The sequence below is a fragment of the Manduca sexta genome, chromosome 18 (genome assembly GCF_014839805.1).
Source record: "Manduca sexta isolate Smith_Timp_Sample1 chromosome 18, JHU_Msex_v1.0, whole genome shotgun sequence".
Lineage (NCBI taxonomy): Eukaryota > Metazoa > Arthropoda > Insecta > Lepidoptera > Sphingidae > Manduca > Manduca sexta.
Window position 1 is genome coordinate 3,289,396 of NC_051132.1, and position 25,260 is coordinate 3,314,655.

Here is a 25,260-nt window from a genome sequence, read left to right on the forward strand (position 1 = left end):
AGAATTAATGTACAAAAATCATATGATATTGGTTTATGCAACACTATTTTTGCCAATCCACTGTCCGATAGAACTAAATCAATATATTAGCTAGTTTTAAAATGAAGTCATTTTGTATGTAGCCGTAGTTCTTTTATTATAATAGGATATAGTCGCTAAGACAAAGGCTTTAAATAAATAAAAAAAAATAAAATAGTATGTACTGCCCCGTTTCAAAGACAATCTGTATAAGCATTTTTATACAGGAGTCTGTCCTTGGAGTTTTGTCTTTGAAAAGAGGCAGTAAAGGTCATTTTTATAGATACTTTTCTTTACAAAATCTGTCGATGCAAATCATGATTATTTAATAATTGGTGAACAATCTTCTAGAATAGTTGTCTTGTAGCCACAGCGGTTAAAATAGTTACCCTTACTGACCTATATTATAAATCCATCATGAACTTAATAGACTCAGGAAACTCTCATCCATAATAGTCCGTCTACGTATATGACAGCATTGTCTAATCTTACCACCAAGGCAGTGACCAAACACGATTGTTACCGTCTAAAAGATATTATAACCTTTGTAAGTATCTCATGATAACCCAGTGCACATAGTTCTTTATAGTTCTAAGTTTTGATTGCTGTTTACAGGCTGTTTCATACCATCAAACTTGCAACTTGCTCGTACTTTTTAGTATAAAAAGGATCAAAACCTCACCTGGTAGGATTTGGTAGTTGCAGCAGTTGGATAAGGAAGTCGATGCGCTCCTCCACGTCTTTGGTGGCCATGTTGGCGATCCAACCGAAGTAGATAAGCGTCTCTCTGATAGTGAACTCGCCGAATAGCGCCACTTCCTGGAATAACACATAAATTAGTAGAATGTGCATATACATAGTGAACTACTAAATATGTCCCGCAGGATAGCAAGGACTTATGACTCGTTCAAATGACCAGCCCCGGATCTTGAATTTTTTCGAGGAGGGGCAAAATCTGAAAGATGCCATCCCCATCTACCTATATTTTTACTTTTGTCATCTTCATCATAATTTTGCCCCGCGGGAAATAATTTTAGTATTGAATGTACTGTATGTCTCAGTAGTCAAAGTTGAATTAATTATGAGTTATGTATTCGTCTGCCAAGTTTGAATTTGCCGCCCGGGGCATGGGTCCTAGCTAGTCTCCCTTTACATCCGGGACTGCAAATGGCTTATGTACTGGGGCAGCCAAACTACATCCAATCATATAAACGTGTAATCTTGATATATTATAAAACAAAGTCCCTGGCCGCGTCTGTCTGAACGCGTTAAATTAAAAAACTACGAGACTGATTTAGATAAAATTTTGTTTGGGAATACCTTAAGACTCTGGGATGGGTAAAAGCTACTTTTTATTCGGGGAAGATGTCTGTCTATCTGAACGCGTTAAATTGAAAAACTCTTGACCGATACAGATGAAATTTAGTCTGGAGATATTTTAAGCCCCTGGGAGGGGTAAAAGCTACTTTTTGTCCGTGGATAATATATAGCAGGACTTTTAACCCGGAAAAACTTTATCACGCGGACAAAGTCGCGAGCAAAAGCTATTGATATAATACCAGCCCTATATTATATATAGGTATTGTGTACTGCTGAGCATGGACCTTCTCTATTACTGAAAGGATTTAGTTCTTAGACCACAACTCAAGCCCAACAAGATAGACATAGTTGAGGCCACTAACTAAATATATGTGACGTAACGTCTCTCGGACTGCCTCGGTGGCGTAGTTGTACTGCATGCGCGGTACAGCAGCGCTCTGAGTTCCAGAGTTCGAATCCCAGGTCGAGCAAAGTGATATTTGGGTTTTTCTGCTTAGTATCCCGGAGTCTGGAATTTTTGCCCGATATGGCGATAAGCTCGTGATAATGTGTGTATGTGTGTGTGTGTGTGTAACGTCTCTCAGCCTACGTGACATTACTTTATACTGTGTGGTTTAGTGCTAGCATGCCAGGATATAAAAATGCCGGATTACATCAAATTAAAGTTATACTAGCTTTTGCTCGCGGCTCCACTCGCGTGAAAGCTTATCCGGGACAAAATACCCGCGTTATATTTTAAAGGAATAAAAAGTAGCCTATAGCGCACAGGAGTAATGTAGCTTCCTATTATTAAAAAAAAATCAAAATCAGTTTAGTAGTTCCTGCAATTGCATTCAAACAAACTCTTCAGCTTTATATAATAATATCAGCCCTGTATTATATACTTGCCCACTGCTGAGCACGGGCCTCCTCTACTACTGAGAGGGATTAGGCCTTAGTCCACCACGCTGGCCTAGTGCGGATTGGTAGACTTCACACCCCTTCGAAATTCCTATAGAGAACTTCTCAGATGTGCAGGTTTCCTCACGATGTTTTCCTTCACCGTTAAAGCGAACGATAAATTCACAAAGAATACACACGTGATTTTTTAGAAAAGTCAGAGGTGTGTGCCCTTGGGATTTGAACCTGCGGACATTCGTCTTGGCAGACCGTTCCACACCCAACTAGGCTATCGCCGCTTTTTCAGCTTTATATATTAGTAATAATTCGAAATATGCGGCATTTCGACTCAAAAAAAAATTACCAATTTATCATAGGCATTTTCAAAATCCTCAAACATCCCCTTTGCAAATAACCCCATTATACAAATGAAAACAAAGAAACCATAATTGAAACTATGTTATATTTATGTAGGATGCAATAAATTGTACTACCATCTCGGGCTATGGAACATTTATGACCTGTAACGAGGAAAACATTGCAATTTCCACAATTACGCATGTGGCGACGTTCGGAAACATCTGTGCCGCGCTTTAAGATAATATCAAGCAATTATTGCGGTGCCTTTCTTTGTCGCATGACAGTTTTGGCGCGAAAATAGATAAATCCTTTATTGCTAAAGAAATTAAACCTTATAATTAGACCCGACATTATAAAATTTTTGCTCCAAAAGTTATTACCAATTATAAGTCGCTGTCTTATTTGAAATGTCCGTATGACAAGATGTCACGGCGTCCTTAGATAAAACAAAAATAATATATTTACTGAAAATATGCTAATATTAGCATAAAAACGTGCGAATCATATGGAATAAATATGAAGTAAAAATAAAAATAAAATAAAAATAAAATACTTTATTTATCACGTAGGCGAACAAAGTTGCACTTATGATACGTCAAAACAAAGAATAAGAATAATTATTATTTCTAAACAACTATTAAAATTACTTATATAACTATGGAGATTTTAAATTAGGGATAAACTTTATACAAAAGACAAGGTACAAACCGAAGTAACCAGCTCGGACTGGCAAGTAGGGGGAAATAGAAGGGTAACGCGTCGCGATCCTCACCGGCGAGGACATGAGCCCTAACCTAGCTAACCTACCAGCCTTTCACTAGCTACCTAAGTGATGACTACCCGAAGAAGAAATGCAGAAAGAAACTCCGGGCTTTCTTTTTTGTCATCAAATTGTTCAGTACTTCTTTTGTATTTTTTTTTCCAAGTCTTTCTTGTACATAGTCACAATAGTTATATAAGCTAATGCACGCACATCACCGTTACATTGTTTTGCTATTTCACGGTAGATTGAGTAACCATCACAAAAGCGTAAATTATATGACAATCTTTCCAATGTTCGCTCTATATAATCTTAAAACTCTTTGTTTGTAGCAGAATGGTTCTTAACATACAGGTAGTTTAAAATATAAAAATGTTGCAATACATTCTACCGGGATAGGTACCAGTGTGAAATACTACTTTAGTACACAGTGCTTACTTTTACATTGTTATTTTTTATATAATATATACTTAGTTAACAGTAATTTTCAGATATTACGTCAAATATTGGATACCTGTATCTTGAACACGAGCGCTTCCGTGTCTTAAGTAATCGAATTTATTGTTTAACAGTAAGTAAAAATATTAATTTAAAACCAAGTGCATTTTTAAAAAGTTTGAACGCCTCATCTTTTATAATGATTTTTTATGTTTACGCGAATGTTAGACATCGAAATAATTTCGCTGGTGGTAGGATATATTTTATATACGCCCGGATAGCGACTACCGTACACAAGGTGTTAAAACCCGCCATAATTCATCTCGTAAGTGAGTCGCGATCCGGGATCAGCCTGTGTATATCCAGTTCCATTATGATGTATCATGATTTTCTCCCTAGAAATCACAAAATAAAAAACCGCGATAAATCCGCAAAATAGTTTAACTTCGATGGCTTTTTATTAACCAAAATTGAACTGTCACTTCCCTTCAGCTTTCAAAAGATATTGTAACCTCGCTAAAGCCAACCCATTCATATAGCCAAATATATCTAGTGTCTCTACACTATATGGTCTATTCTCATCATAAAGGTAATTACTCTATAAATGACTATAATTCGATCCCCATATCTTTGCGGACAACTTACCCTCCGAGGTTCCACTTCACCTCCCATGAAGTGGCGTTGACGCACTAAACTATTATGTTACGACACAGCACAAATGGAAATAAACTCTACACCAAGACGGTAGAGTTGAAATTCCTTTTATACCTAATCGACAGCGTTATGTAACATTGCGTAAGTATGGAAAATGACACTGGACGCTTTCTGGATACAAATTATAGGAGCAAGCGTTTAATTTGTACGTAACATGGCTTCCTAAGTTCGAATCCGTAATGACTTAACATTAACGGATATATCACAAATGTTTTGGCATTGTTTATACAGAGTCGATTAACATTAACAAAGCAGGTGATAGCCTAGTTGGTTGTGGTTGTGGACGGACTGCCGAGACAAATGTCCGTAGGTTCAAATCCCAAGGGCACACACCTCTGACTTTTCTAAAAAATCATGTGTGTATTTTTTGTGAATTATTGCTTGCTTTAACGGTGAAGGAAAACATCGTGAGGAAACCTGCATACCTGAAAAATTCTCTATAGGAATTTTCGAGGGTGTGTGAAGTCTACCAATCCGCACTAGGCCAGCGTGGTGGACTAAGGTCTAATCCCTCTCAGTAGTAGAGGAGGCCCGTGCCCAAAAATGGGACAGTATATATTACAGGGCTGATATTATTATTATTAATTAACATTACGTTAATAAATGAAACCACATACTCGTCTTCACTTCTGCCAGCATTGTGCCAAATATCCACGAATAACAAATATTTTCACCAAAATCCCGATTTTACTTTTCTAACCTTATTAATGCTAATGGTAGGATATATTTTATATCCACCTGGATAGCGATCACAGTCATAATGTGTTAAAACCAGCCATAGTGGTCCACGTAAGTGTGTCGCGTTCCGGAATCACCCATATATCCGGTTCCAACAGGCCGGCACAATTGTGTCGACTGCCGAGGGGTAATCATCTCTCGTCAGTCGACATTCTATTGGACTCCACTTCACTTACCATCAGGTGCAGTAGGATAGTTTAACCGTGCCCGCATTAAAAAAACCATAAAGCTGAGTAAGAAATCCTAAAAAGTTCTAATACATAAATAATTTTACTTGTCTATATAACACAAAACGACAATAAAAACTAAACAGAGATCGCATCTTAATAACATACGAAGAACACAGTCTTTAACTATGTTGTATAAGATTATAGTTATTTTATATGTAATAAACATCACTAATATATCTCGGAGTTTTGCTAAATTAAACATATAAATGTAATTTATGTACAGTTAGCCACAAAAGGATAGTATAAATAATATCAGCCCTGTATTACTGTCCCACTGCTGGGCACGGGCCTCCTCTTCTACTGAGAGGGATTAGGTACTAGTCCACCGGACTGGCCTAGTGCGAATTGATAGACTTCATACACCCGCAAAATTCTTATATAGATTTTTTCAAGTATGCAGGTTTCCTCGCGATATTTTCCTTCGCCGTTGAAGCAAACGATAATTCACAAAGAATAATATATAGAAGAATAATAACACATAATTTTAAAAACACAGAACGTCTGTTCCACACCCAAATAGACTATCGCCACAAAAGTAGTTGAACTTTAAAACTTCAAATGACCTATGCGCTAAGTTTATTTGAAACATTTTTATCTTGTGCGAAAGAAGTAAACCTCCTTTATTGTATTTTTGGGAAAAACATTAAAGTATACAGGGTCATTTTGACATTACGTTACTAAATGAAATCGTATATTCGTCGTCACCTTTGCTGACATTGTACCAAATACCAACCATTAATAACGAATATTTTTACCAAAAATCCTGGTTTTAGTTTTCTGATTTTTTTATCATTTTGTAGTTTAATGCGAATATGATGCGTGTGTGAGTGAATTTCTGACTGAAAGAGTGATGTTGCTGCTACGACGAATTCTCTTAGAGTAGTAGTAGTGATTAAGGCACGTAAAATTAAAATTACTTTTTATTAATATTTATTTTGTTCGAAACTTACACTTTATCTTATTTTTAACTTATTTTCGGCTCAAGTAACTTATTGTAAAGTGTTATTTCCAAGTAGATAAGTATGTGGTATCATTTAGTAACGTTAAGTCAAAATGACCCTGTATAAGCGATTTAAAAATGTCGTTTACGTATGGACGATAAAGTCAAATAATAATCAAATTATAGAGTGCCAATTTTTCTTAAGAAAATCGGAAGACAATATTAACCTTTAGACCACTTCTATTTGACGTGGATGAATACTATAGTGAATGAAAAAAATATTCTTCAACAAAATTTTCCATAATAAATCTTAAATTAATTAGGTCTCAAAGGTCGCTGATTGAAAATTAATTTAATGTAGGACCGACCTATTAATATTTAGGTGAGATTATCGGATTAGGAGCTGGAATTATAAGGCTTAAAGCTGATTAAGATTTGATGAGCCGATGACCTGACGACATCCCTTGAACTTAAGATAATCTAGTCATTTTTCTCTTCTTTGTTTTTTATTGCACAAGTTGGAAATATTTGTATTTTAATACACAAATAAGCAAGTCACCTGCTGATAAGCGATTATAAATATTATATGCTATTCAAAAATGTCAGATAGCATAAAGTTATTTTCTAGAAGTTTCCTAAATCGTGTATCTATTTATACCACAAAATAAACCGGCTCCAAAACATCTGTGTTTGGGAAAAGACTATAAATCATAAAATGGATAATTAAAACCACAAACCTGGGGCATGTATCCTATCCTGGGTCCAGGAACGCCGCTCCCCGGGCTCCCAGGCTTCCCACCGAGCACCCATATCTCACCAGAATTGAGCCGTCTCCTACCAACTATGCAGGATAGAAGGGTAGTCTTGCCACAGCCGGAAGCACCGAGAAGACCGTATCTGAAAAGGAGATAAGCGTCAAAATTATGAACTCCAATCATGGATATATTTTAAAGAACAAGAAACCGGCAACCTGTAGGATTATTAGAAGAAGAAGATGATGAAGAATTAATAGAAGAAGTTGGTGTCATTCTGTCATGACTGTCTTAAAATATGTATCGTAAACTCCAAGCGTTTATTTTAATTAATACATTATGGTTTATCTAATATGTTGTCTTATTAGTAGACTGTCTCGGTGGCGTAGTTGTATTGCGCATTACGACTATCACGAGGTCTCGGGGTCGAATCCCGGGTCGAATAAATTGATATTGCGTTTACTTCTCATTATCAGCTTGGAATATGGAATTGTGCCACGAAATGACAATACGGTCTCTATTATATAGGACTTAAGATAGCTGGAGAAATATGGGTTATATTCTGGCTACCCCTGAAAACTGAAAATGGCCTGATGCTATATCTAACTAGTTAATTATTACTTTATCCACTCCTTTGTTAGTGAAGAGTATCGCATTGTTCTTTCCAGCGATAATCTATGACTCTTCAATAAAAAGTCAGTAAAATCAATTGTACACTTAAGGAAACCTCATTTACTATAATACGTCATTTAAACGCTCGAAGTTAGATGCTATTTTTAAATTTATCTTCAAATCAAACTTTTAAATCTCCAAATTCCTACAGGAAAGGAAGGAAACGTTGGGAGTAAGAAAATATTTCATAAAAAAATCTAAATTAAAGGCGCTAAGGCAATTTCGTTGCCGTCTTCTTGGAGGAAAATTATTATGGAAACTTCTTTTTAAATTGTAATGGACTGTAACGGGGCTATCCGTCAATTTGTTGAAATGAATGCAGGAAAAAAATCAGTAAAGTGAGTTTTTATTCTGATTCATAAAAATAGGTGAGATATGAAAGAAAATGATTATCTATATTAATATTATAACGAAAAATGTGTTTGAATTTGTTTGTATGTTTGTGTGGCCAGATCTTTGGAACTACTGAACCGATTTTGAAAATTCTTTCACTGATAGAAAGATATATCACTCCTGAGTTTATTTATCACGGAAATACTTTTTCACAAGGGCGGAGCCACGGACAAAAGCTTGTGTTTAATAAATAACTGAAATACTTCTTCCTTAGCTATTACAAACATTATAACTAGTGTTTGCTGGCGGCCCCGCCCGCATGAAACAGTTATGCCGTGGCTTTATATTTCCCTGGAATAAAAAGTAGTATAGCACTCGTCACTCCTATTAGCGAAAAAAAAAAAACAAAATCGGTTTAGTACTTTGTTCCTGACATTAGCGCGTACAAACAAACTCTTCAGCTATATATATAAATATAGATAAGGGTTCTATGCAATTATGTTATTTAGTCACCATTTTGACGAATTGGCTTCACGTCTTAATATTTTTAAACTTGGGCCTTTTTCTCTATCCCGCACGTTATTTTAACAGTGTGTAACAAGCACGTAACACAACGCATCATGTTTAGGACTATAGAAATTTGGCTTACAGAATACCATTCCACGCACATTTCTCGAAGATAACATGACACGGCCGCGTTACGCGTTTACACTATCATACAGAATAAGGGCCCTTTTTTGTCAAAATTTCTGCAAGACGTTTAACAAAAAATAAAAATAACAAGCAAAAATATTTTTAACAATGAAATAATTTCATAAATAACTTCGATAATCGGTAATAATTGAAATAATTTCGTAAATTGTTTTGGATACTCACTAATGGAGCCAAATTACAGTGTTCAAAATGGCTGACATTAGCCAACGAAATATGACTATAATCAGAAGTTCAGATTTAATTACAATCTTTAAACATACATAACCGACAATTAATGAATATGTCACGACATTGTTTTTAAAATATCAAAAAAATTAAACGCTATCCCGATAGTTAAAGACAGAGATAAAATTTAAAATTTAATTCTCATACATACATAACATCACGCATTTTATCCCCGAAGGGGTATGCAGAGGCGCAACTAGGGCACCCACTTTTCGCCAAGTATGTTCCGTCCCATGATGTGATAAGGGGCGAGCCTATTGCCATATCGGGCACAAATTCCTGACTCCGGGCTGATACTGAGCAGAAAAACCCAAATATCACTTTGCCCGACCTGGGATTCGAACCCGGGACCTCAGAGCGCTATTGTACCGGACATGCAATACAACTACGCCACCGAGGCAGTCTTTTAATTATCAGTAAGAAATAAATTGGAAGTCACCAGCGTAACTTCACTTTTTATTTTGTTTTTCCTTTTCTCATGGAAATATAAGTTACCTATTATGTTTGTTTTACCTGATTTGGAATCGATATTAAAAAAACATTACATAAATTTTAAAATATGTGTAACTACTGGCCATAATAAGACTAAACATCTCATTCTCAAGATAGCGAGCGCAGGTGAATACCTAACAATACTTTGTAATTGAAGGTGACGGATGGTGTTTCTACTGTTTATGAGCAGTCGTATCGCTTACCATCAGGCGAACGACAAGCTCTTCTAGCCATTCAAAACAATAAAAAAAGATTACCGAGAATGGACGACTATTACATTTAGTTAGCTAAGTATTAATTATTAGTAGAAACTAAAAAAACAACAGAACATTACACAAATTTTTTCTACTTTAAATCCTTAAAAACGGCTTCAAAAAATATAAAATCCTCAGTATACTCACATAGCCCCTTTCGGAACAGTCATATTTAATCCATCCAGAATGACATTGGGGCTCTTCGCTGTCCCATATCTCTTGTGAGCTCGCCTCACGCATACCGCCTGCTGCTTTCTACTCGCCACCGTGGACTTCTGTGTCTTCATCATTCTATTTCTCCTGGCTATTAGCTCTTCCTCTATCGTGTTTATTGTTATTGGCCGATCTGTGTCCCTCACATCTTCCATGGAGATCGTTGCTCCTTCGTTGTCGTAGGCTGTCATCTTTCCTGTAAAAGAGAAGGTGGTGAATATTTGCAGATTTTCTTTATTTTGCTTTTGAATATTGAAATGAGTACCGTGGCTTTCAAGATCTGGCAGATGTGTTATTTAAATAAAATTGTGCCTTAAGTATTTTCTTTATAATTTTTTTTTTGTATTTGGCAATCCCTGAATAATGAGTTGGAAAGAAGGAATGTTGATTATTATTAAATTAAAGAAAATTTTATAACCCATTTATGGAATCTAACCAAACGTCGCAGATGATAGCTGCTCAAATATGAATGTATTTTTCAAGATTTTAAAACTAGTATTTTGTAACATTCAAGTACAATAAAAGATATAATAATTAAGTTCTTAATTCTAATTTATATAAAAACAAGAATGTAATCTACAATATTATTTTTCATAATAATAAGGTGCAGTCAACCGAATAATTAGGGTACAGTCCTAAATCATATTAGACCAGCGTGAACATCTTTGGATCCGCGCCAATAGGTATTCAACGTTTTTAATACCTACATAATTTATGCCCTTGAGCATTGTACGTAGCCGCAGAATTTAAGAAAACAGTTATTTATGAAATTATCTTACTAATAATAAGTGCTAATACATCTATACTTATTATAAAACAAAATCTCCAACATAATGATTTCTTATGTTTACGCGAATGTTAGACATTGAAATAAAAACTAAAAACTATTTAAACGGATTTTATCGCGGTTTTTTATATTATTATTTTCTCCCGACGTTTCGAAGACTTTGCAGCCTTCATGGTCACGGGGGGGGGTCCCCGGGGTAAATAGTTTTTAGTTTTTATTTCAAAATCTCCAACAGCTGACTGTCTATATATTATCGATTTTCTCAAAATCTACTCAACGGATTTTTTATGAAATTTGGTATGGAGATAGTTTAAGACCCTGGGAAGGTTATAGGCTTTTTTCTATCCCGGGAAAATAATTAACGGGATTTTTATCCCGGACAACTCCTTCAGGCAGGCAAAGCCGCGAGCACAAGCTAGTTACTAATATGTATTTATGATTTATGTGACTGCATCTATTGTCTGGATATCATACCCTATTAATATTATAAATACCAAAGTTTGGTTCATTTTCGCCATGTTTGATAGAAAGCAGAGATTATTGAACGGATTTGGATATAATTGGTACACAGATAGGCCATGTTCTAGTTTGATATTTAGGCTTGTTTTTGTCCATTCATAAACGTCACGCGAATTTCATGATTTTGAACCCATCTTCCCGTTCTTGTCACACGTGGTTACATTTGGTGTCTCCCTTTTAGTATGACGTCTCTTGTTTTACACCTTTAGAAGTGCCTTATATGTATAGCCAAAGATATATTTTTTAGCTTTTTGTTTAATGTGTTTTAATACTGAGGTTTGACATGTGACGTCACGAAATCTATCACTCCCACCCTCTTGTCACATAATGTTACACTTCGTTGACACTCCTGGGTTACCGTATGTAATTTATGTATGGCCGTTTTTTAGTTCGGAAAAGTACATATTGTAACGTTTTTTCAAGGGTCATTCATGCAGAACTGGATACAACACGCAGTATACAATAAACAAACAACCAAAGACTTCAACCTATTAATATTTTGATTATCGGCCAACGTGACAGTGTTCCAATCAATTAAATTCATTCATCAATTATCCAAATCCGAATTAATGATCTAATAACCATTCAATCATTGCAAATGATACATTCATACATTCATCTGTATTCTACTGTTTCGTGGAATTCCGTGTTCAATTTTGTTTTAATGTAATCCTACGGCTAAATAGTTTGATGTTTTTTTATAATTTTAGTTACTTAGGCGTAGCGCAGACGCTGTCTTATTGTTGCCTAGAAACACACACACACGTCATCACATTTTTATCCCTGAAGGGGTTTACAGAAGCGCAACCAGAGCACCCAATTTTCGCCAAGTGTGTTCCATGATGTGATAGGGGCCGAGCCTATCGCCATATCAGTTTGTTTGCGTTTGAAACGAATAGTGTAAAAATTTACTGTAAACTAACAGCTTTTAGAATCCATAGTAGTGTTTAATACAAACACCGTCTGCGCAGAACCTAAGCCGTAAATGTGCTAGGAGCTCATTCCATTCAAAATACTTCGACCATGACTAACCGCGAGCCGGTATCCCATAAATTTGTTGTGATTAATATTAATTTTATTAATTTATTTAAGTTTAATTTCCGCTCCACTTAGCATTTAACTGGCAACTTTACCTTTAACCCGGCGAGCGTGTGGCGGGGTATGTCATACCCCCCATGTTAATTACTGGCGTATATTTTTTGTACCTGACTTTCAAACTTATAGTCTCTTTGAGTAGCTGGAGTTACAGGGTTGCGGAAGGTAATAGTGGCGTGATCACAGTGTCGCGGCAACCTGCATTCGAGTTACACGCTTGCAAACTGAGTTCGGGTACGTGATACCCCGCCTCATAGCTGGTGTGACAAAAACTAAAATTGCTTTTTCTGCTATTTTAACTTATTTTCTTTGTTTAATTGTAGATTTTAATAGAAAATGGATGTTGAAAATAGAAAAAAACAACTCCGGTCCATGATAGAAGATGTACTTACTAGAACAGGGTTTCGCAAACTTTTATTTAGTGCGGACCGCTAATGCCACCTTATGCGACCTTTTTTGCGACCAAAGTCGTAATGTTTGGGCTGATGTTGTTCAGTTGGATTCTTAAATTTGTTTTTACTAGCAGTTTACTTCTGTATTTATTTTTTAGATATACAAGAGTGCAAAAGCGTGCACTTTATAGTTTTTCTTTTAACTTTTATTTTACTTGCGGATCCCCTGAGAGGGGCCCACAGGCCCCCAGGGGTCCTATGTTTCGTGAAAATCAGGGCAAAGACACTAAATGGACCGATTTCATCCGTAACTTAGGCTTGGCTTTATTTTACGAACACCTGAAGATGTGAAATGACAAAAAATATATATTCCGATTTATATACGTCAGAGAATTTCTTCCCAGATCAACGAATCACTTTCATCGACTCAAAATGTTCCTGGTCATTTTATTAGATGTAGAGATTACCCCAACAAAAATAATCATAAGACAAAATACTCATGAACAAGCTGAGGAAAGGCTATTAGTGTGGAGCATGCAACGTTTTTTTGCAAAAACTGCACAGATTTTATCTCCAGTTCCTAAGATATTCCTAAATTTTTTTGTGATTTTTTTTTAGTTTATAAAGAAAATTATTTCATATTCTATCATACGATTAAGTTTTTTTTATCATAAAACTGGTTTTACTTTAGTTCCTTTTAGTTTTTAAGAGACTGAAAGTGTTTGTTTGAAATTCAAAGTGACTTATTTCCATCGAGGTAAAAAAATAAAATTGTTAAAATGGCGCGATTGTTTTATTTCCAATGCGTTATGATGGTATTGTCTTATTATACCAAAAAATAAATAGTATAATACTTCTTCAGAAACAAGTTTTATAGCCAATTTTTTTAAGGGGTATGTCATACCCTGCCTCATACTCCTTGTTACATTTTTTCACCACACGCTCGCCGGGTTAAAACCGGTTATCCTAAGCTAATGTTAAAATCTATAATAGTTATATTAACTGCAAATACAATAATTTGTGTTCCAATTGGTAACAGAAATTGAGAGGCTTGTTTTTAGCTTTTATCCATTTATGAAACCAATTAAAGCTATTAGAGTTGTTTTTGGTCCTATTTAGCAATAAAATAAAATAAGAATAAAGTAAGGAATTCAAAGAGATTGGGAAATTCTACAGCCTCGTGATCAGGGCGATCTGTTAGTAAATATGCAAGAAGCATACCCTTTGTTTGCAAACACTGGCCATAAATAGTTTTTTTTAATTATTATTCGTAACGCTCCGGTGACTGCACTCCATCTGGTGGTAAGTGATCACCAACAGATAGTGTTGACTGCAGGTTTCCTCAAAAAGTTGAGGAAGTATGCCCTTCAGATTCGAACCTGCGGACATTCGACTCAGCGGTCCGTTCCAAACCCAACTAAACTATCGCTGCTTTAAAATTGTGTAGTAAAAAAATAATAACTTGCAGAAATGTTTATTCAAATTTAGTTCATAAATCATTTGAACTAAATTGCTTGAACAGAAACTGCCTTGATTCAAATATGCTCTAAATTATAATTTTATGCATCCATCTACGTAATATTCAATTTTCTTTTCTCTGAATTTTTTCGCGATCTACACCTTATTTTAATTTATCATAGGTTACTGAAGGTCGATAACACGAATGGAGTTTTGTTTAGCCAAAAAGACAAACATGCTTCAAACACGAGCGAAGCCGCGAGCAACACGTAGTACATAATACATACGTACCACATATCATTACGGCTATGTTAATGTTAACCACCAAGGTCCATCCCTTTCCATTTACCGCTTGTTGAATATCTAGCCCAAACAGAATGACAGAGCGTAAAACCCAACTTGCAACACGAATCAGATCCGTTATTACAAACTATAATTCACTAAATGAGTTAATTCGAACCGAATCAATCTATATTAACAATATGTTTCGTTTCCGTAGAATAGTTTGTGATATTAAAAAAATAAATTTCATCAAAATTTCTGTGCTGAGAGCGTATTGTCTACAATCTAAAACCACTGCACCGATTTTAAAGAATCACTAATCAAGGCTACAATATATGTATTATGAGACATATATATAGGCTCGTTTTTATCAGAGAAACGATGTCTTACTATGTCAAGATGGCGAGCAAAACCTCCATATCCAAAACCAATAATCTTTGCCTGAGATAGGTGGATACATACATAGCAAGCCCTGTTCCCATTCAAGGATGGCAGAGGTGTTGTCACGCACGCATTTGATGAAATATAGAGCAGGTGTACTATTACGTTCAATATGATAGGGGGCAAATCTGTTAGCAGTTACTAGCAATATAAACACCTAAGTATAAATAATAAAACGTTAAATTGGCAGTCTTCTAGTCGACCAAAGTCAAATACTTTAAACTAATATCGTCCAATTTTGTATCCCTCGACAATCACTGGAATTATCGTATAACGAGAGTAATCAGAACTTATCCCCAAGGTAAATATGGTGGTCGCTTTTCAATATAAAATATATTCAGTATCTTCTTACAAAGACTATTGGCATATTACCATAATCGTTGGTGTCTCATCCTCTCCTGGTAACCAACCTCAGCCGAGGTTCGTTACCCATTAGTGGGTTGCCCTCAGAATGGTGGCTTAATTTTCAATAGCTCCTAAATCGTTCCCTCAAAAGTCTTTCATACATGTTTGTATAATTATTCGGCCCTTGCCAGGCTGACAAAAGTAGGGTCATATTAGAAAAAAAAGGGATATTATTACGTTATAAGAATTCAATGATTAAAAAAGCGACGATAGCTTACTTGGTTGTGGAACGGACTGCCGAGACGAATGTCCGCAGGTTATCCCAAGGGCACACACCTCTTAATTTTCTAAAGTTCTGTCTGTATTCTTTCTGAATTATCGCTTGCTTTAACAGTGAAGGAAACATCGTGAGAAAACCTGCATACCTGAGAAGTTCTCTATAGGAACTTTGAGAGTGTGTGAAGTCTACCAATCCGCACTAGGCCAGCGTGGTGGACTAAAGCCTAACCCCTCTCAGTAGTAGAGGGGGCCCGAACTCAGCAATGGGACAGTATATAACACAGGGCTGATATTATTATAAGAATTCAATGAAACATTGGAACCTAATGTTTGACATAGCATTCACCTGTGCTAACAAGTTAAGAAATATACCACGTGACACTAATTCGAAATATTTTAATTGGTTTGAGAACCGGTTAGATTTTTTAATTATTATACAGCGTTGTATTTTGAAATACATTGAAGTCAACATGGCAGTTTCATATGTTTGATATTGTATATTATTTTATAGGTCATAAAAATAGTACGAAAAGTTTTTATCTGTGAAATCATCATCAAAATTAGTTACAAAATAAAGGAGTTATTTATTTTTTAAATATTGTTGGCAAAAGTGGGGGCGTGATGAAGTTATCGTGCTATCTCTTTCACACGCATGTCTTGTGGACGGTGAAGTCAGTTTGCTATTTCTGTTATTTGACAGCTACACCATTCCCTTCTTCTCTGCCTCCCCCCCCCCCCCTAACTTCCGCGCTCCTGAATTAAATTAAAAAAGTAGATTCGCCCATGAAGGTTGTTATAAATTAATATCAATGTTTTGTCTCCCTTTTTTCACCTCACTGGTATGTTTATAACTTTATTTTACGATCGGTTTTACTGCCGCCAATTCTTGGGTCAATGACACTGTGTTCGCTAAAATTCTATGAGTATTGTTTTTGCCTTGGAGTAGATATGCTGGGCGAACCGTACCTACAAGTTGTAATAATGATCTTGTTGCGATATAAACTGAATGCCTCGTTGGCGTAGTTGTGTTACAGTACGACTGCGGCGCTGAGGTTTCGTATTCGATCCAAGTTGGGCCAAATTGATATTGATATTTTTCTAGTCAGTATTGATCTGGAGTGTGCAATTTGTGCACAGTATGGTGATAGGCTCGCTCCTGTTACATCATAGGACGGAAAAAAATGGGTGCGCTAGTTGCGCCACAGACTACCCCTTCGGGAATAAAAAGCAAGTGTGTGTATACACTATACATTTACACAAACTGCGTATTATAAAAACTTTGTTTCCTGGCGTGCAGTTCAATCAAAGTACTATAATGTATCGATTTGGTTATTATTTTGAAAATATATCAACCTTCTAGAGTTGACAGTTATGATGCAACAACAGACTAGTGTCATCATTCAAATAAACATAAAAATAAAACTCAATTTTCGCCAGAATTAGGTCGTAAATAACATAACGATAATTTATTCGTCGAATCATCAATTATCTCGCGTCATATTAATTAATAAGCGGCGATAGCCTAGTTGGGTGTGGAACGGACTGCCAAGACGAATGTCCGCAGGTTCAAATCCCAAGGGCACACACCTCTGACTTTTCTAAAATCATGTGTGTATTCTTTGTGAATTTATCGTTCGCTTTAACGGTGAAGGAAAACATCGTGAGGAAACCTGCACATCTGAGAAGTTCTCTATAGGAATTTCGAAGGTGTGTGAAGTCTACCAATCCGCACTAGGCCAGCGTGGTGGACTAAGGCCTAATCCCTCTCAGTAGTAGAGGAGGCCCGTGCTCAGCAGTGGGCAAGTATATAATACAGGGCTGATATTATTATTATTTATTATATTAATTAATTACACTTTGATGTACTAGTGTCTCGAACGAGTTCGTTCATAAAATCAATGCTTTAAATGAGTTTGGTAAGTAATTTACCCAATTACGTCGACACGGAAAAATAGATTATCTTATTTAATTGTTCCAAGCAATCACTGAAGACAAAGGAATGAAAGTTTTCAAGAGTTATAAAGTTTATGTCAAACTTGATCAGTCCTGAGGAGAATTTATGTTATAGGCTAAAAACACTGAAGTAGGAGGGTATTTGATTATATTTTATTTTGTGAATTTGATATGTAACAGCAATTAGTACAAATCCTTCTGTGAAAACAGCGTTAAAATTCGGTAAGAAATAAGATAGTAATTCATATTACAAATATTGCTACGTGCAGGGGCCTTATTCTCTATCCCGCACGTTATTTTGACAGTGCGTAACAAGCACGTAACACAACACATCATGTTTAGGACTATAGAAATGTGGCTTACAGAATACCATTCCACACACATTTTTCGAAGATAAGATGACACGGCCGCGTTACGCGTTTACACTATCATACAGAATAAGGGCCCAGGAGTGGCCGTGGAGTGGGGATAACGCTCCATCTCTTTCTTTCGCACGCGTCGTAATGCCAGCTGACGTCACATGCAAGTATTTCGTCCCTTTTCTGTTTTTTAACACTCATTTCTATTAATTAATTTCAATGGCTTATAACCTGTAGATTGTTCACAAGATATCAATGATTTCTTCTGTTTTAGAATTTATACGACGTATATATTATAAAAGTTATAAATAAAAATAAGTCAAATACCCCATTGGCTAATATTTCCAGCCCTTAGCCCATTCTAATGCGGGATTAACCTAAAACACTTCCCAAGATTGCTGCTTTGCGTCAACCTTATCAGCAGGGCTTTAGAGTTCATAACGACAAACGTTCCCCAGATGAAAGAAAGTTTTGTACCATTCGTAGTGCTTAGAATAATTTAAAGCGCTATTTTACCACAATGCGCCAGTAAATAAAGTTTTGCCTTAGTTTTTACAATATGCCAACCTACCAAAAACAAAGAGGGTCGACGTTTGGGGTTCAAAAGGGGTCGAAATTATTCTGACTAAAACTTGTGGTATTGCTATGCATATTTTATCTAAAACTATCTTTTGCTCGCAGCTTCGCCCGCGTGAAGAAGTTTTCCGAGATTTTTTTTCCAACTTCCATGATATGTGTCGTTATGTTATGACAGAATTACACGAAATTATTATAAATTGTAGCCTATATGTTGTTCTGATGTATAACCAATATTACTGTAAAGTTTCATCCAAATCCGTTCAGTAGTTTTTTCGTGAAAGACGAACAAACATACACCCATCCTCACAAATTTTACATACATACATACATAACATCACGCATTTTATCCCCGAAGGGGTATGCAGAGGCGCAACTAGGGCACCCACTTTTCGCCAAGTATGTTCCGTCCCATGATGTGATAGGGGGCGAGCCTATCGCCATATCGGGCACAAATTCCAGACTCCGGGCTGATACTGAGCAGAAAAACCCAAATATCACTTTGCCCGACCCGGGATACGAACCCAGGACCTCAGAGCGCTATTGTACCGGACGTGCAATACAACTACGCCACCGAAGCAACTAATTTTCGCATTTATAATATTAGTAGCATGTATCAGAGCTATAACTGTTTATATACTATAATTTAAAATGTATTATACATATAAGAAAATACTTAAGCTTTCAACTCTAAAAATAATCGAAATAAGGTTTCCGCTCTGGACAATTTTTTGTAGTTGAAATCGAAATCACGTAAATAAATAAGACGAAAATACAAACAATACATTACGAAAAATAATGAAAACAACATATTAACGACAATAAAAAGCGGCGATGGCCTAGTTGGTTGTGGAACGGACTGCCGAGACGAATGTCCGCAGGTTCAAATTCCAAAAGGCACACACCTCTGATTTATCTAAAAATATGTGTGTATTCTTTGTGAATTATCGCTTGCTTTGCGGTGAAGGAATACAACGTGAGGAAGGCTGCATACCTGAGAAGTTCTCTATAGGATTTGGAGTGTGTGTGAAGTCTACCAATCCGCACTAGGCCAGCGTGGTGGACAAAGGCCTAATCCCTCTCAGTACTAAAGGAAGCCCGTGCCCAACAGTAGGACAGTATAAAGGGCTAATATTATTATTATTTTTTTATTACCAACAATGATGAGACGATGAAACTATCTTAACCATTTTCCCTAACCAATCCTTCGTAGGCCTAAATCGTAAGTTTAATATTGTTAGTTGTGTTTGTTTTTTATACTTTTATTTTTGTTGTTTTTATTTATGTGTAAAGAAAATTATTTAATTTCAACATAGATTAACGATTACCCCAAGATTCGCAAACAGTCTGAGGATCAAACTAATGTCACTAGAAATGAACATAACACGTCCTAGATAAAAAACTTAATAACGAAAGAATTACCTTGCAATAATCGTTTAATACCAACAACAACTCAAAGCCAAAAGCCAGACGAAGATAATCTCAGTTTTAAAATTTAAAACACGTACACGTTTATTGTAAATTTATAGACTTTAAAGCACTCTTCAACAAATTACCGGCCAATAACAGACCAAATAACTTAACGTTAAATCGTGGGGCAACGACCTGGTTACATTAGCTTCGGTAAAAACATTTGCAATATGACAGAGTTGCTTCTAGTTTAAATGTAGTTTGGAATAGCTGAAATACTCTCAATGTGTTCTATTGTGAAATAATATGAAAAGTTAGGACTTTTGCATTTTGTAAATTTAAAGGAAAGGAGGAATCTAAGATGACTGTCAAAGAGACACAAGAGAGGTGTCAAGACTCAAGACGTACCTCAGAAATCTCTGTTTTTTTTTTTCCGACTACGTTTGTTAGCCTGGAAACGGCCGGTTTATAGAAAACACACTGAACTTTTGATTAAGTGCTTGAGGCGCACGCAATCCTTGAAAATTAAGCGACCATGCTGAGAGCTATCCACTAACGGGTTGCGAACCTCGGCTCAGGACGGTCACTTGGAGAGGATAAGACACCAACGATTATGGATGCGTATAGTCGTAGCGAATTAATAATCTAATCATTAGCGTACGCGTCGGCACTCGGACCGGAACTCTTAGAAGGGTCGAGGGAACGGGGAAAGCGGCGAGGACGGAACAGTGATCTTGGGGATAATCTGTATACCTCTAAGGCTTAATAAAAATATGAGCCCTGTATTATATACTGTCCCACTGTTGGACACGGGCTTCCTCTACTACTGAGAGGGAATAGGCCTTAGTCCACCACGCTGGCCTAGTGCGGATTGGTAGACTTCACACACCCTCGAAAATTCCTTCCTCTCTAAGGCTTAAGGGAGTGAATATTTATAGAAATGTATTTGCTGTTGTGAAATTTTATTATTAATTCAAAAGTCTTCGAAAAACAAATGGTTACAACTCTTAATAACCATTGTCTATTACAAGATCGTTTTTCAATGCTTCTTCCTACCTTTTTGTATAAAAGGTGCACAAAAACTGTGTACAAAGATCATTCGTCGCAAATAACCTTTACGTGCGAACAAAAACTAATGACGCACATACCATGTTTTTGCTGGTTTTAAAAAAATAGCACCCATTCGATAATTATTAATAAAAAGCATTTGCTTGATCATATCTTAATGTTTTTAAGTCAGCATAAAATTTGTCTAGCGAGTTAAGAAACACGAATTGTTATTAAAGGAATGATATCTCCTCCGCATAGTAACTATTCAATCTAGTACACGCGGTGAAGAACCCGCAGTAGTCCCTAATTACCAGAAGTTATTTTCTTTATCAGCCGGAGCATATCCAGGAATGCGGATCATAATATAATTCTGACAACTGGTAGGATCTTTAGTTATACTTGACATTATATTTGAACTACACGACCTACCTTGAAATGTTCACAATTGTCATAATAGAGTAAAGTTTTATTCAACTAAAATAATATATTGGAACATTCTGAGATTCCACTCTCAAAGCAAGCTCCACAATGAATGCATTATCACCTGTAAGAAAGAAATAAGTACGCAGATTCTTTGATATTTCACCATCTGGTGGCTTCAGATTTCTTAAAACAGCAAATCAGATACACTACATGACGACGAGGTAAAACAGTCATTCGTTTCCTAAAAACCTAAGGATTTTCATTGTATCCTTGACCAGACCAATATATTACTTATGACTTCATATAAGAGTGTCAAAAATCATTGTCATACGATACCTTGTTAATTAAATTTACATTGTTAGCACTATCCTTTGCTCATATTTATTATGCAAAAACCAAAGTGACAAATCATCTTCGTCTCGTCTAGTCAAGTTCACGTCACCACACAATTCTATAGAAGCCGACTAGAAGTATATAATATCAGCCCTGTATTATATATTGTCCCACTGTTGAGTACGAGCCTCCTCTACTACTGAGAGGGATTAGGCCTTAGTCCATCACGCTGGTCCAGTGCGGATTGGTAGACTTCACACACACGAGTGATAATTCACAAAGAATACACACGTAATTTTTAGAAAAGTCAGAGATGTGTACCTTGGGATTTGAACCTGCGGGTGTTCGTGTCGGCAGTCCGTTCCACAACTAACTAGGCTATCGCCGCCTTACTAGAAGTATGTTTATCAGCGATCTTTAAAAATATTACTTTGCTTTAGTGAATTTAGATTTTATGGAAGCAAGAATTTTTTGCTTTTATATTTTAGGGATATCTCTTGAGTCTTTTTCAAAGAATAAAGCTGTAGTTAATTTTGATTATTGCCTAAATATATGTGTTTACTATACTGGTTTCATTGCTTCATAAAATTTGTTGTATCACGATGTACCGGCTACTATATACTTTTGTTTAATTTGGAATATCCCAAATATCTTTGTTCTTGAAGATAGAATTTTAGACGCATTTCATTATGTTTTCGTTGATGTTTTAAATGTTTACCATCTGCATCTATTTGCTCTTTTATTATAGTTAAAAATATAGTTATTCGCGATTTCTATGTCTTTACACATTTCTGCGATAAAAATTAAAATACAAATAATATGTTGGTGACGAAAGTGAACGTAATTGCACTCAAAATACATGTCAATAATTAATTATTTAAATTATGAATGACATATAACTACGAAAAATTACGGACATATAGTATTTATTTTTTTATTAAATTAAATTAAGACGCAAAACAGATTACAATCAAAACTATAGCAAATTATAAAATATATAAGTATAAAAATTAGAATGTATTCCTAAACATTGCGCCCTTAGATTAGTTAATTTCTTAAAGTGCGGACTAAGATATATTAAAACTATTGAGTACTAGTGTATATAGGTAGTTAATATATTGAAACAAGGAAGTAGTACAAGTGTGACTTAACAATATATATCTAACTATTGCGGGTAAATATTGGAATTATTGTAACTAAGTATTGGAAATATTTACCTATAATTTGTTAATGCGAGACTTGATCCATGTGCTAAGTGCATTCAAATTTATACAGGCGTCTATGCATTTACTTCACGGCAAACATCTTCAAAAAACATATTTCTAACATTAATACGTTAAGTATTATGCTATCCAGCTGTAGTTGGATACAGAATTTTCCTTCGAATTTATTTTCAATTTAAAAAATTTCTGTTACTACCAAAATTTTTAGTAGACCGATGTTTTATCTACCAGTGAATCTGTGTTTATTCGAATGCATATAATAGAAATATAAAATTTATTAGCCAGATAGAAAACATCTGCACTAATGGACGGTCACTATTTTGCAGATTCGATACTTTACGTAGGGACCGTCGTTATGGTAGGACAGGAATGAGAAACAGTCTTACTTATAAAAAAATCTCAAAGCTATGCTTAGTTAAAACACAAATTTACTCGATCAGCTGTAAGTCAAAACAATTCTTTACCACCTCTTAACGCTAAAACAAGTTTATAAGTAAGACTGGTAGTGCTAAAGGTAAAATTAAAAGAGCAAAGTATGATGTAACTAAAAAGCCAACTGGGGCTTGGAGATAAGAAGTAAATATAAATATGTTAATAAAATAATGTCAAGGATGTGTCGCGATCCTCACTGGTGAGAATAAACAAGCCCCAACCTATTTAACCCACCAACCTTTCACCAGCTACCAAACAAATGACTCCTCGAAGAAAAAAAATTAAAAAGATCCTCACTTTTTGCCAACAATTGTCAATTTTAATCAAGTCTTATTTACTATGTCATAATAGTGATATAAGCTAATACATGCACATCAATGTTAATATTGAAATTAGCCACCATAAACGTTGTGGTAAAGTTGATAATCGCTTAAACCGAATTGTTAAAGTGTGACAACCAAGATTATACCAGTGTTATGCCCCCAAAAAGCAGAAACAATCAAATACAAATATCAATAACACGTAAAAAATCCATTTAATTTATTTATTTGTTTTTCTAAATGTCATAGTCTATTAAATAATTCCAAAGTTCAAATTGAAATGAATTATATATGCATAGCATCACGTCTTTTACTTATCATAGGTAGATAGAGGTGTAAGAACAACTACATTTCGTCAGCTATTATATCCCATGTACCCATTACATGCGAGCCTGTACCGGGCACAATTCGAGACTCCGGGCTGAAACTGGGACTCAAACCCGAAACATCAGCGCGGAGCAACGACATTACACCTACACTACAGAAACAGTCACAATGAATTACAATCTATTATTAACTTAGCTTCCAATGTTGGCATAGCTGGCAATTCCGTAATCAGAAAAGCGAAAATTCAGTTTAAGTAATTTAACGTCAAAAACACTCGGATGATTGTTACTTTGAATCGCTAACGAAATTTTGAACATTATACCAAAAGGAACCAAACACAACTTGTTTTTAATAATACCCATATTATATGAAGACGACATTCGCTATTCCACCTGATGGTAAACGAAACGACCAGGTAGATTATTGACTGACGAAGATAACCTCTTCGCAATGGCTAAAGATTCATATACCCCGATTCTAACTAACTTCCTTTTATGTAGAATCTAATTGTCATTAGAACGATTTGCAGACCATATTAATGATTAGTATCTATATTGTGTCGGATTCCCTTTCGAAAAAGTTCACCTATAACCACTGCCCTCGCCACTCGACATAATTATGGCGGCTATTTGAAAAAACATAGGCTAAACCTGGAACGCGACATACGCGGGCTACTATGGCGGGTTTTACACTTTATGTATGGTGCTCGCAAGGGAAGATACAAAATATATCATATATCCAAATCAAATATACATTATTGGTGGTAGGTCTCTCATATCTGAGAGCCCGCCTGGGTAGGTACCACCGCAATGGCCATTTCTGCCGCCAAGCAGCAGTGTGTAGTCACTGTTGTGTTTCGGTTTGCAGGACATTGTAGCCAGTATAAGTACTGGACATAATTAACATGTCTCATGTCTCAGGATGGCGAGTGCAGTGGAATACCAAAGAATACTTTGTGATTCAATGTGTTGGATGGTGTTTCTACTGTTTATGGGCGGTCGCATCGCTTACCATCAGGCGAACGGCAAGCTCATCTTCATGCAAAACAATAAAAAAAATCCTACAGCACAAGACATAAGTCCCGAAAATATTTCACGGTGAATAAATTTTGCATTATAACAGACACGCGATTCAGTTCAAAAGAGACAGCAATAAACCTTCAACAAGTTAACCATAAAATACCCCATTGTGTTTATGGTGTTGT

At 35.8% G+C, this 25,260-nt stretch overlaps 1 protein-coding gene across 2 annotated transcripts in view; it reads right to left on the bottom strand.

Annotated features, from left to right (window-relative positions):
• Positions 1-25,260, bottom strand: part of LOC115444254 (ABC transporter G family member 20) — an 83,756-nt gene that overhangs the window by 23,054 nt on the left and 35,442 nt on the right. For both annotated transcript variants that reach the window (XM_037440112.1, XM_030169956.2), the window contains exons 2-4: positions 9,987-10,248; positions 7,135-7,294; positions 701-837 (exon numbers count right to left, since the gene is read on the bottom strand). In XM_037440112.1, the coding sequence (XP_037296009.1) occupies positions 701-837; positions 7,135-7,294; positions 9,987-10,248 (559 nt within the window). The remainder of the gene's footprint in view (positions 1-700; positions 838-7,134; positions 7,295-9,986; positions 10,249-25,260) is intronic.